At 36.4% G+C, this 18208-nt stretch overlaps 2 protein-coding genes across 5 annotated transcripts in view; both read left to right on the forward strand.

The window, feature by feature from the left end:
- Positions 1 to 684: 684 nt before the first annotated feature.
- LOC100621197 lies at positions 685 to 17401 on the forward strand. Its single transcript, XM_021082406.1, has 7 exons — positions 685 to 1048; positions 6374 to 6484; positions 11263 to 11280; positions 11919 to 11969; positions 15817 to 15834; positions 16119 to 16245; positions 17385 to 17401. Exons 1-6 carry the CDS (start codon positions 988 to 990, stop codon positions 16151 to 16153), a joined length of 294 nt encoding a protein of 97 aa, XP_020938065.1. The 5' UTR covers positions 685 to 987; the 3' UTR covers positions 16154 to 16245; positions 17385 to 17401.
- Positions 16124 to 18208, forward strand: part of LOC100519072 (beta-mannosyltransferase 2) — an 88390-nt gene continuing 86305 nt past the window's right edge. The window contains exons 1-2 of one of the 4 annotated variants that reach the window (XM_021082396.1): positions 16124 to 16139; positions 17759 to 17785. The gene's annotated coding sequence lies outside the window, so the exon portion shown is untranslated. Of the gene's footprint in view, positions 16140 to 16261; positions 17786 to 18208 lie in introns of those variants that run through there. The other 3 variants (XM_021082395.1, XM_021082394.1, XM_021082393.1) reach the window with 3 other exon arrangements.

Raw genomic sequence — 18208 nt, forward strand, 5'->3', positions numbered from 1 at the left:
AGTAGCAAAGGCGTATAAGGATTGAAGAAGCCTGGCAACATGAGACAGTTTGCCCAAGGAAAGTCTCCCTAGAAAGGTGAACAAAGACCTGAGAGGGTGGAGGGAGAGTCGTGGGCATATCTGGAGGAAGAGCATTCCATTTAGAGGAAAGAGTAAGAAGAAACAAAACCTGATTGGAATATTCATGGAACAGCAAGGGAATTGGTCTGGTTAGAGCAGGTCATCAAAAGGGTGTGAGATGGGGTCAAAGATACAGCCCTGGGACTCCACCAAAGAGCCTATGTAAGGATAAGAGATACAAGGAGAACCTACAGCAGAGTCTAGGTCCATCATAGCAGAAATGGTTCAGAAGTTCACAGAGTCTGAGGATAGTGTCCAGTGCTCAACTTGGGCTGCTGAAGAAAACTCTTGAGACAAGGAGACTGAAATCAGTGGATAAGATTTTCAGAAAAAAGAAGAGGAACCTACTTTGCAACAATCCTTAGTTTTTACTGGTCTTTATCAATTATCAAGTGAACACAAAATTTTTTTCTCTTTTAGCACTAGACACTCTGAGGTTGATTTGCACTGAAGAGAAAAAAGAGAAATCTCCCATGTATCAATTGATTTTCTGTGTATGTGCAATTATTTGTGCATGTGTTCAGATGAGCAAAGGAACTAAATGCAACTAAAATATGGTTTTATGAGCTATAAAGTCCAGAGTCCAGAGTTCCTGTTCCTGCTTCTGATTAATTCTATACTCCAATCTACCTAGAGAGCTCAAGAGCAAGAAACCTGATTCACATGAGTAAAACTTCTCTCTGATCCAGCAATATTGCCTTGGGTGGTATCTTGCCCCTGTGTTAACAGAGTGAATACAAAGACTTTCAAAATCTTTGTGTTTCAAAAACACAAAGGATTTAAAAATCCTGCCAACGCAACTTGAAACCAAGTTAAGGATTTTCTTTGGGCCACGAGTGAAAGACGTGAAACAATTTCTTTCCTGAGATGATGACCTACCCAAGAGATTGCTGTAGAAAATTACCTATAATGAATGAAAATCATAAAGGTGAGTTTTATTTTTTGATACTGCAGTTATTGTTCGTGTGTGTGTGTGTGTGTAGAGCGAGAGCATGTGTTCAAGAGCACACATGTGTCTAGTGCTTCTGAAAAAAACATCTGAGTCACAAAGATAGAGCAAACCTCAGTGTACAAGGTATAAGACTTGGATATTCTACTCTCCCAAGTCTGGCCAACCTGACTTCCATGCGTTCTTTTCTCTATGTCATTAGAGTATCACTTATTTCAAAAATATAACCAGAAATTAGCAATTAATAAGAGTGATATTTTAAGTGTGCATTCTAAAGTTATGAAAAAGTACCTTATAGGATTAAAAACTAACAGTCTTATAGTAGTGACTTTATGTAATAATGAATTAAAAGCTTCTTTTTTTTTTTTCTTTGTCTTTTTGCCATTTCTTGGGCTGCTCCTGCAGCATATGGAGGTTCCCAAGCTAGGGGTCGAATCAGAGCTGTAGCCACCCGCCCACACCAGAGCCACAACAACGTGGGATCCAAGCTGTGTCTACAACCTACACCACAGCTCATGGCAACTCCAGATCCTTAAACCACTGAGCCAGGCCAGGGATCAAACCCGCAACCTCATGGTTCCTAGTCAGATTCGTTAACCACTGAGCCATGACAGGAACTCCAAAAGCTTCTTTTAAGGCACATGATGCTGTGGAATTCCAAGATGCTTTTAATGTTCTTGGTGAATATATTTTAATGTGCAGTAATTGGGCATTTTAAGAGTGGAGAACTAAGCTATAGTGGCTAATATTCTGGTTCATAGTAAGTCCTAAAAAAATTGATGTATAATGAGGCCATAGGTAAGCTTCTCTGCTTGGAAAAATAACCTGTGAAACAACTCATAGATGTGTAGAGATTAGAAAAAGTTATTTCTGGTCATTGTTGGGTATCATTCAAATTATCCTAACATAAGAGTTTTATACTTTGTTCTAAATTTTTTTTTTTTGGTCTTTTTGCCATTTCTAGGGCCGCATGTGTGGCATATGGAGGTTCCAGGCTAGGGGTTGAATTGGAGCTGTACCACCGGCCTACACCAGAGCCACAGCAAGCGCGGGATCCGAGCCACGTCTGCGACCTACACCACAGCTCATAGCAATGCTGGGTCCTTAACCCACTGAGCAAGGGCAGGGATCGAACCTGCAACCTCATGGTTCCTAGTCGGATTCGTTAACCACTGCGCCATGACAGGAACTCCCTAAAAATGTTTTATGTAAGGTATGGCTTTGGACTATTTTGATATTAACTTTAAACATTTTATTACTTGGCAATATTTAATGAAATATTTAATGTTTGAGGAAGAAGACTAGATACAAGAACAGAGGAACCCATAGATGATATGACCATTTACCTAGAAGGAGAGCTTCACCAAAGCTTCCTGTTCAAACAGTACTAACAGTACTGGTGTAAATACATCCAATTCCCTCAGACATTTGGCTAAGAAATAAGCAGAGAACTGTTGGTCTCTAGTAAGAAGAAAGATGATAATATAAAGAAAAAGAAGTAAGAATATAACTAAATCATATTACAGCCAGTTCAATTAAGTAAAGGTGGCTACATCTCATTTACTTAAATTCTTGGAATTTATCTCAATTATTTAATTATTTTTAAAAACCAACAAGTAAATAATCTGAATGACATATAAGACCGTGTTATTACCTTCAAATGCATTTTCTGAACAAAAAAATTTAAAGGTGTAGAATTTACATTTAGAAAGAGTAAGTTTTTCATCCAATCCTGGCCAGGGATCAAACCCAAGCCACAGAAGTGACTTGAGCCACTACAGTGACTATGCCAGATCCTTAACCTGCTGCTGCACCAGGGAAATTCATACAGATATTTAAAGGTTACACCCCATTTATGGTTATTACAAAATATTCGCTGTATTTCCCGTGTCTTAAGTACATCCTTGTAGCCCACCTTAAACTCAATAGTTTGTACCTCCCACTCCCCACCCCTATTTCGCCCCCTTTAAAAATTGTATATAAAAAAAAGAATGAGATTTTTCACTTTACATTTCAAAGCAAAGATCAGATTCAAAGATGAAAAGGGGATTTTCTATCCCGGGTCAGCAGTAACAAGCCTGACTAATATCATGAGGATATGGGAATGATCCCTAGTCTTGCTCAGTGGGTTAAGGAGCTGGCGTTGCCCATAAGCTGTGGTGTAGGTCACGGGTGCAGCTCAGATCCCGAGTTACTGTGACTGTGGGGTAGGCTTGCAGCTGCAGCTCTAATTTGACCCCTAGCCTGGGAACTTCCATATGCCTCAGGCACTGCCCTAAAATGGAAAAAAAGAAAAAAGATGAAAAAGGATTTTTCCTGTTTATTGCTCATAAAAGCAATATTTGCATTTGGCAATAAATAAAACTTTACATTTATCTGCTCCACATCTACTAAATTAAGTCTTCTTAAAAATATGTATATATATGATCTAGGAAACAAACTCATTCACTTCTATTCATAAAATTTGTCTATATTTCCAGTAAAACCTCACAGTTCTAGAGGGGTGTGAATCATGTATATATGATTGGATATTCATAATCAGTGTGTACAGTAAAAAGATATCCTACTAGAAGCCTGATCAGTTAGCTGCATCTTCAGATTCTAACCTGAGTAGCACTTCAGAAGAGTTACGCTGTTTTCACTCAGGTAGAGTCCCTCCAGTTTCTTTCCCCAAACCAGGGATCAGGAAACATTATATGTAAAGGAAAAGGTGATAAATACTCCAGGCTTTGAAGACTAAGAGGCAAAAAATAGTATGTACTTACATAATAAGAGAGAAAACATTTCCATAGACATTTTATTGGTGAGATTTATTAAGTTTTTTTTTTTTTTTTTTTTTTTTTTTTTTGTCTTTTTGACTCTTCTAGGGCCACTCCCGCGGCATGTGGAGGTTCCAGGCTAGGGATCTAATTGGAGCTGTAGCGGCCGGCTTACACCAGAGCCACAGCAATGCAGGATCCAAGCCACATCTGCAACCTACACCACAGCTCACAGCAACACCGGATCCTTAACCCACTGAGCAAGGCCAGGGATAGAACCCACAACCTCATGGTTCCTAGTCTGATTCGCCAACCACTGAGCCACGACGGGAACTCCGAGATTTATTAAGTATTAATAGCTATTGAGTACAATTTGTGTGATGCAGATCTAATAATGAGAAGAATAGAAGTTTTGGAGGAAATAGGTCTTGCTTAATTGTGGATTTAAGTTAGCATTCCTGATCTTTAGAAACAGTGCTTATCTGTTAATAATGGTCTGTTATAAGAGTTACTTATTTCATCTTTGAAAATGTCTTTTCACCCAGCGAACTACCACCAAATGCTGATACTAGTCCAGGGGCATATGAGTTTAACTGAGCTTGAATCACTTCAAAGACAATATTTGAGTTCTATTTTGTTCTTCTCTTACTAGTCGCCTTTAGAATGTCATTACACTGTAGATCTGCCACTTCCATTTGAAGATTATTTGGAAGCTGCTCAACTGCACAGAGACATACATTTTAACATATGGAAATTTCCTTTGCAGTGTTATTGAGGTAAAATGGATGCTGCTGGAAATCTAATTTAAACTTTGAAAACATATCTGGTGCAAATTCGTGTGAGGAGGAAGATCTTTCCTTTTGTTTGTTTACTTTCTGACACCACAAGAGGCATATGCAAGGAGCTTGACACTTTATGTGATACAATTGTAGTTAAAATGGCCTCATCACAGTGTAAATTTCATATGCAAGTTCTATTTTACCTTGTAATTTTAGGTTGAATGTGTGGAGAAGCATTATGATGTCTGAAGTAAGAGCTATTTTCAGAGTTACGTGGTGTTCAGTATGAATGACTGAGATTGATCTTATTTTTCAGAAAATTTCAATCTCACCCTGAATTAAAGAAATAAAATTACATAAAATAAAATTTTATCACTGCTAAGCCATCAGCATCCTCTGTGGTAAGGTAAATTAGGATATTCTGATTCTATTTCTGACAGAAATTAACAGAATTAACAGTAATTAAGGACACCATAGTCAATGAATGATATTCATTTTCAGATGTTGGATTATTATGTATCTTGGCATGAATTTAGTCAGGTTTATCCTATTTGTGGTTGCTCAGCTTATTGAATATGTAGATTGATGCCCTGTGCCAAATTTGGAAAATTTTCAGCCATCAATTATTCAAACAGTTTTTCAGCCCCACGGCCTCTCCCCCTCCTCAGTGACATGTACATTAGATCTTCTGTGATAGCCCCACAGGACATTTATTTTAGTCTATTTCCTCTTTGTTGTTGAGATTGGATAGTTTTGTTCTGTATTCAAGTTCACTGACTCTTCTGTCATCTCTTTTCTCTGCTAAGCTATTCAGTGAGCATTTTATTTTCCAGTTCTTAAATTTCTGTTTTGTCCTCTTTTGTATCTTCTATCTATTTACTAAAACTTTCTATCTTTTTTCATTTGTTAAAAGTATGTTCAGAATTGCTTATTTTTGATAACCACCCTACCATTCTTGACAGATCATTCAAAAATCTTTGTCCTTTTGGTGCTGATGTACATTGATGGTCTTTTTTTTTTTTTTTTTTTTTCATTTGAGTGGATATTTTCTTGGTTCTCCCACGTGTGAAGTGTGATTTTCTATTGTATACTGGACATTTGGGGGATCTCATATAGCACCTCATTTTGCTAAGTGCAGGTAAAAGTACAGGTTCTCCACTCAGCATTGATTAACGCTATGGAAGGAGAGAGGCGTTTTGAGTTGCTGGGTAGGGCCATTCTGCAACCTGCCCTGGATCATGTTTAGCTTCACAGGACATACGACATAAGACCCCATACATGTGGTACCATCTGAGGCTTGACAAAACAGATGATGTAGGGAGTTCCCATTGTGGCTCAGTGGTTAACAAATCCGACTAGGAACCATGAGGATGCGGGTTCGATCCCTGGCCTCACTCAGTGGGTTGAGGATCCGGCATTGCCTGTGAGCTGTGGTGTAGGTCGAAGATGCGGCATATCCAGAATTTGGCAGAGATTCTGTCATTTACTTTTCAGTGGCCACCCTCAGCAATCCTTCATAACCCATAGGAGAAACATCTCCCTAATCCCTGGTCTACTCTGAGATATTCAGTCCCACATTGTCTTCTGAGGGGCTGCTGCAAGCCCCTTGAGATACTTAGAAGCAGAGCAATCCCTCTACTATGAAGACTGAAACTTGGTCATAGACCTACAGGTTACTTGAGTATAGAATAAAATTTCTATTGTAGAAACAGCAATAGGATTGGTCTGGATGTTAACAAGAAATTTCTCTGTCATGCCTTTTTCAGAATCTCAACCCAAAGTAGACCACGTGGACGACAACTTCGCAACTTGCCTTCTCAAGCTCTTAGTGATGGTTCTTATTTTTTATGTATTCCGGGAGGAATGTTTTGGAAATAGTAAGTTACTAAATATTTAAATAACTAAAGTCATGCTATCTTAAGGAAACTGTCCACTACTCTGACAGGCTTTGACATTGTTCCTGAACGGTGATGATAACAGAGATGAGTGGCCTCTAACCTTCCCACAAAAGCAGAACTGGAGGCAAGAGATGTGGCAGTCTCGCTTCACTGTTTACTTTTCATTTTTGGAGGGAACACATTCTATTATTATTATTATTATTATTATTATTATTTTGTCCATTCTAGGGCTGCACCCATGGCATATGGAGGTTCCCAGGCTAGGGGTCTAATTGGAGCTGTAGCCACCAGGCTATGCCACAGCCACAGCAACTCAGGATCCGAGCCGTCTCTGTGACCTACATCACAGCTCACGGCCACACTGGATCCTTAAACCCACTGAGCAAGGCCAGGGATCAAACCTGCAACCTCATGGTTCCTAGTCGGATTCATTAACCACTGAGCCACGATGGGAACTCTGGGAAACTCATTCTTTTAGTTCTGGAAACACGGTTTAAGAGAGATTTTGACAAGAAATTCATCAAGTGTACCATTTCCCCAAATTGCAAAGTTTCTGAAAAACTTCTTTTAAATTAACAGAATCAATCAAAAATAGTTGAAATTTCTCAACTATTTTGATAAATCTTCATTGAGAGTAGATTCTCTCAGTCTCTCAGTTTCTCTCTCTCCAGCGTTATTTCAACTGTTAGCATTAGAAAGAAATAACGATTGAAGTTGTAAAGCATCATATTTGAGCTCTATATAAGGAAATATTTTAATGGTAAGACCTTTTCCATTATTGAATATTCCTGTAAAAAAAGGTCATGAGTTGCCTACCACTGAGATCATTTAACTGAAATCTTAATGGTCATATATAGGAATTGTTTTTCCTCACATTAGAAAATAAATTTCTAAACATATTGAAGGGTCTAATTATATTTTATCATAAAAATGTATAAGTGTAAAGAATAAATCCTAATTTTCTAGCAAGATTTGTGGGTGATGTTAAAAAAATTTTTTACCACCGTTTTCACAATTTTTTAAAGTTGCTTTTAGAAAAAAAATTATCTCCTTAGAAAAATTAAATATGCAATATTTTGCAAATTTAGAAATCCTGAATATGCAGAAATATTCAAAGAAATACACTGGGATTTTTTTTCAGTAGATTCTTAATAGCATTAGGAATCAATGAGTATTAACAAATGAAATCCTATACAAACATTTTATTCTAAAAAAAACCCACACTGGATTTAAATAAATACTCAAGTAAAATCAAGGCCAAAAAATTTTTAAACAGGTGTTCCTGTCGTGGCTCAGTGATTAGCGAATCTGACTAGGAACCATGAGGTTGCAGGTTTGATCCCTGGCCTTGCTTAGTGGGTTGATGATCCGGCGTTGCCATGAGCTGTGGTGTAGGTTGCAGACGCAGCTTGGATCCCGCGTTGCTGTGGCTCTGGCGTAGGCCGGCCACTACAGCTCCGATTAGACCCCTAGCCTGGGAACCTCCACATGCCGCGGGAGCGGCCCAAGAAATGGCAAAAAGACAAAAAAAATTATTTTTAAACAATTTAAATTAATATATAATCAACCTAACACAAAAATGGATATAGATACAATATAGGAAGCCAAATTTAAACAAATATCTTTAAAAACTCCTAATTATACATTAAAACCATCGATATAAGGATTCAATTCAATGAACTCAAACATCATAACTATGTAAGGACTAATTGCAAATATTTCACTGAAGAACTATTATAGGACAGGCAACAAGAAAAGCTATTATTCTGTTCTCTTAGGCTGCTAAAAGAGATAGATTTGATTTTGTGTTTCTCTTGCATACGTGGATAATTATAATTTTAATGGGAGAATAAACAGAGCTACAGAATCCCATAGATTCTGCACTGCCAAACTCAGATGTAACACTCGACCAGTCATACCCACGTGTTCTTATGCTGGTCCTCACCATGATTACATATCCAATGGATATGGAACCCCTAAAATCCTCCAGTGACATTCTCCATGCAGTGGACATATGCAGGGCTGGCTTCATGGGTATGCGACTTGTGCAATTGCTCAGGGTCCAGTGCTAAGAATGTCCCATGATTGGTATAATGCTCTCGTGTCATTATATTTACATTTTCAATAACTTTATATCTGAATATGTTTCCTAAGTGGAGTCCAGTGAGACAACAGACCATGCATATGAGTGGAGGAAATATACTTATTGGCACTGCATGGAAGCTGTTGTGATCCAGCAGCAGTCCAAACACAGTGGGCTCAGGCCTATGGACAAGGAGCAGTGTACAAACCATAGTTGGCACATGCAAATACTTGTGGTGGGCCAGAACATCATGGGACCTAGGTTTAATAGGATTTTGGCCTGTGTCCAAATTTGTGACAACAACAGTGGCAACAGCAACAGAAGTGATGTCAGAGGCTGTGGCTGTGGGAAAGAAGAGGAAATTCTCATGTGTGTAGTGAGAGCACCTGCAGTGGAGACCAGCTTGCTCACCTGTCCCAGAGCCTATTCCTGTGGCATTTGCACAAATATTAAACTCTCTGTTCTGAGTGTTGGAAGAGAAACAAATATTCATGGTAACTTTATTTATATTAGCAGAAAATGGTCACAAAGCAAATACTTTTCAATAGCTGAATGGTTAAATAATCCGATGTACATCCGTACAGTGGAATACTATTCAGCAGTAAAGTGGAACAGACTATTGATTCCTACAGCAAATTTGATGGACTTCAATGGCACTGCATTTTGTGAAAAAAAAAAAAGTCCATTCAAAAGATTATATACTGTATCATCCTATTTGTATAACACTTGAAAAATTATTTAACCATAGAAATGGAGTATAGATTAGTGGTTGACAGGGGACAAGGGCTGAGCAGAGATGTGGAGTAGGAATATAAAGAGATTGTACAAAATATTTTATCTGTGGTTATGGAATATTTCTGTGTCTTGATTGTGGTGGTAATTGCTTGACATGATATATGGGGGAAAACTGCATAAACACAAACAGAGACACACTCAACAGAAACACACACACACATTCATCAATGCATGGCAAAATGGTGAAACCTGAATGATATATATTGTATAGTCAATAGTATTGTACCGTGTCAATTTATTCGCTTTGATGTTTTGCTACAGTTACAAAGATATTTATCTATCATTAGAGGAATATGTGTAAAAGGCACACGGGGATTTATACGTTTTTTTTAAAAAAAGGAGGAAAAGAAAACTATAATTGCTAAGCTTCATCAGGTAAAGCAAAAGAGACTAGAAATGAAAGAAACAGAAATCCACAGCAGAGAAATAGAAACTAGGGAAAAAAAACAGCCAAATCAAAATTTTAGAAATTTTAAAATTTGAAATTTAAATATTTTACTGTATTGGCACAATAGCAAAATGCGGATGGCAAAGTAAAAAGACCAGAAATGGAGAACAAATCCATGGGATTTATTTTATCTGAAGAATAGAAAGGAAAATATATTTAAACCATGAACAGAGCTGTGAAGAAACTACAAGATAATATCAGACGTTCTAACACAAAATCACGAGATTCCCAGAGGGCACAGCACGACTGAGGCATAAGACATATTTGACGAAAACTGTCAAAATTTCTCAAACTTGATGAAGATTTAAATTTAAGGTTGCAAAATACTGGGCAATATACAAGCAGAATAAACTCCAAGAATAACCACATACCTAGATATATCACAATCATAATACTTAAAACCCCAAGATAAAGAAATAACTCCTGAAAATCTCTAAAGGAAAACAAGAAGATCAATTATTTAAGATCAGGTGGTTTCACATCAGACATCATAAGAGTAAGAATACGGTGAATCAAGAGTGTTAAATACTGAATGAAAAGACTGTCACTCTAGTAAAATCTTCTATATATCCAGTGAAAAGAGACTTCAGTGATAACGGCAAAATCATACAACCATGCATGGAAGAAAGGAAAGTCAAGGAATTTATCGAAATATTTGTTTAATAAGAAACTCTAAAGGAAGTTCTCTAAACTTAAGGGAAATGACACAGAGGGAATAATAGAGAGGAAGAGAAGGATATGATGGATAGAAATAAAATGAAGGGTGTGTCGATTCTGAAAATTTTAATTTCCTTTTTTTTAGAAAACATGAAGGTGAAACATATTTTATCTTCATCAGTACACAAAGGGTTTAATTAATAATCTAATTAATTTGAACCTCTTTACTCATTTGTATGTTGTACCAATTTATTGGACACAAATGAATTTAATCTATTTAATCAGAGAAAGAAAGGAAGTAAAAGAACTATCTCCCCCAATTAGAAAATATATAATTAAATAAAAATCAGACCTGGATTATATAAAAGCCACATTCTTGGTACCTTGTCATTATGTAAAATAGAACTTTATCCATAAAGAATTAATATTTGATCCTCTGTAAGTTTATTTGTGAATTATTTGAATTATTTATTTATTTATTTATTGTCTTTTTGCTATTTCTTGGGCCGCTCCCGCGGCATATGGAGGTTCCCAGGCTAGGGGTCGATTCGGAGTTGTAGCCACCGGCCTACGCCAGAGCCACAGCAACGCGGGATCTGAGCCGCGTCTGCGACCTACACCACAGCTCACGGCAACGCCATATCCTTAACTCACTGAGCAAGTGTAGGGACCAAACCCGCAACCTCATGGTTCCTAGTCGGATTCGTTAACCACCGCACCACGACGGGAACTCCTGAATTATTTTAATTAATATTTATCTTATTTGTTTTGCAGAGAAAAGAAAAGGAAATGGTGAGTTTCAGACTTTGATCCACTTACAGAGACATCATTGCAGCCAACCCAGCTTTAGGCAATAGCAAGGAAAGAGTTCCAGCATCTTCACATTATATAAAATAAAGCATTCCCCCGGTATACAAATCTATTTGAAAATCTTATTTTGTTTGCAATTTTCTTCAATTTAATCTGTAATACATTTGTTTATATCTGTTTTTCAAAACTGTCCAAATTTTTGTCTAATAATTTTTTCAGAGACAATTCAGGAAGAAAATAAGCCAGAGCAAAGGAAGCCTTTTATCGTCACATAAATATAAATTATGTATCCAAAGCAATGTCAGCCCTTGTGTCTATAAGAGCAACACAATGGGTATTTTGGCGTTTTGTAAAAACAAGGGCTTTGCCCATGAGTAAACTTAATCGATTCAACCCTCTGCTATTTCGTTTGTAGATTGCTTCTAGAGATTTATGTTTTGCTTCTATTGGGCTAAAATTCATATAACATTAAGTTAGCCATTTTGAAGTGTGAAATTCAGTGGCATTTGGTACATTCACAATTGAGTAACATCACTTTCATCTAGTTCCAAATAATTTTATTACCTTAAAAGTAAACTCCTACTCATTAATGAGTCACTTCTCATTCCCTCACCTCTTAGTCTCTAGCATCTGCTGGCCTGCTTTCTGTCTCTGTGAATTTACCTATCCAGGTATGATTGCACATGCATGGGATTATACAATATGCCAATTTTTCTGTCTGCTTTTTTCCCCTTGCACAAAGTTTTTAAGGTTTGTTCATGTTGTAGCATGTATCAGTATTTCTTTCTTTCTTTCTTTCTTTCTTTCTTTCTTTCTTTCTTTCTTTCTTTCTTTCTTTCTTTCTTTTTTTTTTTTTTTTTTTTTTTTTTTTTTTTTTTTTTTTTTTTTTTTTCTTTCTTTCTTTCTTTTTTTCCCTCAGGGCTTCACTGGCAACATATGGAAGTTCCCAGACTAGGGGTCTAATCAGAGCTACAGCTATCAGCCTACACTACAACCACAACAATGGCAAGATCTGAGCTGCATCTGCAACCTACAGCACAGCTCACAGAAACGCCAGATCCCCAGCCCACTGAGCAAGGCCAGGGATCAAACCCACATCCTCATGGATTCTAGTCAGAATCAATTCTGCTGTGCCACAAAGGGAACTCCCAGTGTTTCATTTTTTTTTTTTAAGGCTGAGTAGTGCTTCATTGTGTGGACATACCACATTTTATTTATCCATAAATTGTTGATGAGCATTTAGGCTTTTTATACCTTTTCATTACTATGAATGGTGTTCCTTTGGATATTTGTATTCATGTATGTGTTTAAATGTCTGTTTTCAATTTGGGGGGATATTGCTTGGTCATATGGTCTACTTTGTTTAACATTTTGAGGATCTACCAAACTATTTCCCAGAGAGATGGAACCATTTTACATTACAGCCAGCAAAGTATTAGAGTTCCAGTTTCTCTGCAATCTCAACAACACATTATTTTTCCTTTTTTTAAAAAAATAAGCCATACTAGTGCCTTTAAAATGGTATTTCATTGTGATTTTAATTTCTATCCCTTCATGACAAAAGATGATCATCTTTCCATGTGCTAGTTGGCCATTTGTGTATCTTCTTTTGAAAAATGTCTATTCAAGTCCTTTGCTCTTTTTTTTTTTCTCTGTCCATGTCATGCAGAAGTTCCTGGGTCAGGGATTGAATCCAAGCCACAGCAGTGACAATGCCAAGTCCTTAACTGCGAGGACACCAGGGAACTCCACTTTGCTGATTTTTTTTAATTTAATTTTTTAATTTTAGGAGTTCCCATAATGGCGCAGCAGAAATGAATCTGACTAGGAACCATGAGGTTGCTGGTTTGATTCCTGGCCTTGCCATGAGCTGTGGTGTAGGTTGCAGATGTGGCTGGGATCTGATGTTTGCTATGGCTGTGGCATAGGCTGGCAGCTGTAGCTCTGATTGGGCCTAGCCTGGAAACCTCCATATGCCATGGGTGCAGCCCTAAAAAGCAAAAAAAAAAAAAATTTAATTAAAAAATTTTAATTTAATTTAATTTATTTTTTGGTCTTTTGGGGGCCACACCTGTGGCATACGGAAGTTCCAGGCTAAGGGTTGAGTCTGAGCTATAGCGCCAGCCTACACCACAGCCACAGCAATGCAGGATCCGAACTGCATCTGTGACCTACAACACAGCTCACAGCAACACCGGATCTTTAACCCACTGAGCAAGGCCTGGGATCAAACCCTAATCTGCATGAATGCTAGTCAGATTTGTTAACCACTGAGCCACAACAGGAACTCCCAAAATTTTAATTTAAAAATTAAAAAATTTTCTATACCCCTGTGGCATATGAAAATTCCTCAGTCAGCTATCAAATCCCAGCTGGAGCTGAACCTATGCCATAGCTGCAGCAATCCACTGCATTAGGCCAGGGATCAAACTGGCATCTGAACAGAAACAAGCCATATCATTAACATACTCTGCCACAGTGGGAATTCTCCCTTAGCTCATTTTTACACTGGGTTCCTTTTCTTTTTGTTATGGAGCAGTAAGTTTTCTTTCTCTATATATATTCTTGAAACTAGGCCCTTAGAGCATATACTTTGCAATATTTTCTCCTATTCTGCACCTTGCCTCTTCACTTTCTTATCTTTTCATGTATGGAAGTTTTCAATTTTTATTAAGTCCAATTTATCTTTTTTCCCCTTTTGTTACTTGTGCACTGGTGTCATATTTAAGAATCAATTTTCAAATCCAAGGTCATAAAAATGTACTTTTTTGTTTTATTTTAAGAGTTTTATAGATTTAAGCTCTTGGATTTAGGTCAGATTCATTTTGAGTACATAACATTATATACATAATACAGTAAAACATTAAAAAGTGAGTAAGAAAGACCTATATACATTAGTCAATCATTGGAGGCTTTTGCTGACCTTTTTAAAAGCACTTTAAAGTGTCCTAGTAGGAAAAAAAACCCGTGATGTTAAATCACTAATTGGATTTTCAAATAAGGTAGTTGAAATAAGAAAAAAACACATGATATATTATTGTTTAACTTTCTGAGGATCGGCCAAGCTTTTAATATAGTCTTGCTATATATTACACATATTATATACTATTTATTACATAGTATTTGAGAGTGCCGACTTTAGCCTAATGCTTTTTTCTTCTACTGAAAGTATCTTTCCCTAATAAGAAAATACACAGGCAAATGTGTTCCCTGTTTTTTTCTATTTTATCACATATTAAGTTAAAATGAAAGAAATGAATTACAATATTTACAATAACTAGTCTAAAATAACTAACAACTACATGCTTAAAACTTTTCTACCAGAGAGGTCTAATAATGGGAGAAGTATATTATAATGACGGTCAAAACAGACATTAGCAAAGAGAATGAAAGAGGAGTATATGCAGACAAAACCACTTAAAATTTTATAGAAAACAGAAAGTGGATATTATTATCACATAAGCAGAGCAACTAGGATCATGAAACAAAAGAGGAAATCTACGCTTCCATATAAACCTTTAACGGGCTCTAGACATATCAATGTCAAAAGCAGTGAAGAATTAAAGAGCACTGTAGAGTTGAAATAGGGGGAAAATGGAAGCAAGTTATATGACTTTTCTCAGTATGAAGTTTACTGCCACATACAATAATCTAGGAACTTGCACATCACACAAATGAAAGACAGCTAATACTTCATCTTTATAAAAATAATTGAATTGCTCTAAAGAAAAAATTTTTTAATTATCTGTTACTTAAATGGGCTCCAAAATAATGGCTAGCTCTTCCTCTTATCATCCTAAGATGGAGCTCACCTCTCATCAAGCTATTTCCGAGAACAGAGGATGTCCAGTTTGCTTTTAAAAATGAATTCATTACTTAGCCTTATCCATCATTTGACATGTTGTTCAACACAGATGAAAAGCTATTTTTTTAATGATGCTGAAATGCCCAGAGATAATACAGAAAACAGAACAGATTATTTCACTGGATAACATCATTAATTTTGATGTCAGACAGACTTTGGATAAAGTTCTGACTCTGAAATAAGCAACTGCAGGGAACTCAGCAAGGAACGTATGCTTGCTCTAACCTGTTTACTCCCCTGCACAAGTATAGTAACTTATCTGGAGCACTTCGATGATCAAATATAATGCTACTTCTAAAACATGTATCACGGAGTCTAGTACAGAGAAAATACGCAATGAATGTCGATGGTAATTATCGCAGTGGTGGTGATGGTGATGATAATGACGACGACGTTATTATGTCTTAAAAGGGGCTTTAGGAAAACATTTTGTGGGATTCTTAAGTTTAGTCATGAGAAATTTAAAACTCTTTATCTACTTCACCATTTGGCAAAAGCAGTGATGCCCCCTATATATTTTACAGGAAAACACCTAGACAATAATGTTTTTCCTCTCTGAAATGGCTAACTTATTATATATCACCTAGGTGAAGAAATTTGGGGGACTGTTGTGTTTGTTTCTGTTTCATAAGAATTCTCTTTTTATTTTTCAGATCAACTTAAGGAAAATGGTAAACATTTATGATTCTTTACAAAATATGATATCCCTATTAACCATTTCATAAGTCTTATAGTACTCTTTTTATTTTTCAGATCAACTTGGAGGAAAATGGTAAACTTTTATGACTCTACAAAAATGATCTCCCTATTAACGTTTCATAAGAAGTCTATATTACTCTTTTATTTTTCAGATCAACTTGGAGGAAAATGGTAAACTTTTATGACTCTTTACAAAATATGATCTCCCTATTAACCGTTTCATAAGAAGTCATATATTACTCTTTTTATTTTTCAGATCAACTTAGGAAGGAAAATGGTAAACTTTTATGACTCTTTACAAAATATGATCTCCCTATTAACCGTTTCATAAGAAGTCATATATTACTCTTTTTATTTTTCAGATCAACTTAGGAAGGAAAATGGTAAACTTTTATGACTCTTTACAAAATACGATCTCCCTATTAACTGTTTCATAAGAAGTCTTATAATACTCTTTTTGTTTTTCGGATCAACTTAAGGAAATAAATGGTAAACTTTAATGACCATTTATGTGATTTTTCTATAGCGATTTTTCCTGCTTCCTTGCTTTTCCATTCCTCCCTCTGTATCATTTTCTCTTTTGTGATTTTTATTCATTCTTACTATATTACATCTTCCATTGCTTCTTTCTCTCTTTGTTCTTCTTCATCAGTTAACTCACTTTTCCTACTGACCCTTCTCTTTATCTAATGCATTATTTTTCTTACTGTCTCCCTGATGCTAACAATAATAACTCCTTCTCATGGCTCTGAGATGAATGAAATTCTAATACGAAAAGATATTTGAAAGTGCTCTCATAGTGCTTTTGTGTCCACAAGCTGATTTTAAGAAAAATTCAAAAGCTCTTCTATGCAAGACACTTTTTAAGAAGTACAGTCGATTGTTCCTTGTAGAGCACACCATTGTTCTCTACCTTGAGATTGAAGCCTCACCTGGCTGGACCAGGAGTGGAGATTTATGGCATAGTGATATGGAGACTTTGCTTTGCATTTTAACAGACCTGGGTTCAAATCACTGATCTGTTCATTGACCAGCAGAAACTTCTCCATGTTATTGACCCCTTTTATTCTCAGATCTTTCTTTTGTGAACAGAGAAGCACTAATTTACAATTATTTTGTTAATATTAATCAAGTAATTACATAAAGCCCTTAGCAAATATTTAAGTCATTGGAAACACCAAATAAATTGTAGCTTCTTTTGCACAGATGATATAGAGCATGACAGCATTGCAGAGGATGATAACCATGAATATCAGCATTCCAAATTAGATTAAAAACAATACTTCATGGGGGATTTGATAATTTCCCTCTTGAATTTTAACTGTAAAATTATTTGTCTATGTTAGCACGTAATATGTTTTCTTATTTTCTTTCTTTTTTGGGGAAACATGTGCTGGAGAAAACTGAGGATTTTAAAAACCTTGATGAGTTAATTTATGTCTTTGTATATAATCCTTCCAAGCAAGTTTAATTTTTCTTTTTTCTGTAACATTAAAATGGAGTTTTCACTTTTTTCCCCCAGGAAAATTGCAAAAGGAAATTGGTAATGGTATTCTAATAGTTAAAATATTCTCAAGAGGATGTCCTCCTCTGATGATCCCCTGCTTCCTTTCATTCTTTCCCCTTAGCTCTTCATTTTAGGTATCTTTTGCATTTCCCCGTTGCCTCTGTATATTGCAGCTATCATGTTAGGAATAATTTTCTGCTTACCTTGATTAAGTCCTGAAAATCATGTGACTCAACTTTATTTTATGCATGAAAAGCAATTTCCAAAGGGAGCAATGGCTTGACTAATGATAGTAATGACTACGGTAAATCCCTCAGAAGAATGCCTGTCTTTTTTCTGCATCGTCCTCTCATTGAGAGTCCATGTCTTATGTGTGTATCTCCTTTCAGATGAGAGGAAAACTCAATTTAGGAATGGTAAGTAATTTGGAAGTTCTTTCGTGGGATCAGATTCCACAAATAATAAGCCATCTAGCCCTTCTCTAAACCTCCTTCCCAGAAAGAGTCAGGCATGGTATACCATGGCATGTGCTCACTGTGTAGAAGCATAAATGGAAGAGAATCTGTGAAAGTGAGTTAACTCATTTTCTTTCCTAACTTAGAATATCCTTTTATTGAGACGGGGAAAAATTTAATTGTTTAATAGATATTTCCCAAGCGCTCCTTCCTTTGTCTTCACTTCCCTAACCACCCTCTTCTTTCCCTTTTCACTGTTTGTTTCACTCTTGTCAATTCTTTCTTCCTTCAGCTCTGTTCTTTCCAAATCCTTACCTCTCTCCTTCCTCCTTTCCTCCTTCCCTCCTCACTCCTTCCATTTTATCCGTTATGCTTTCTTTCCAT

This window comes from Sus scrofa, unplaced genomic scaffold (assembly GCF_000003025.6).
Source record: "Sus scrofa isolate TJ Tabasco breed Duroc unplaced genomic scaffold, Sscrofa11.1 Contig770, whole genome shotgun sequence".
Lineage (NCBI taxonomy): Eukaryota > Metazoa > Chordata > Mammalia > Artiodactyla > Suidae > Sus > Sus scrofa.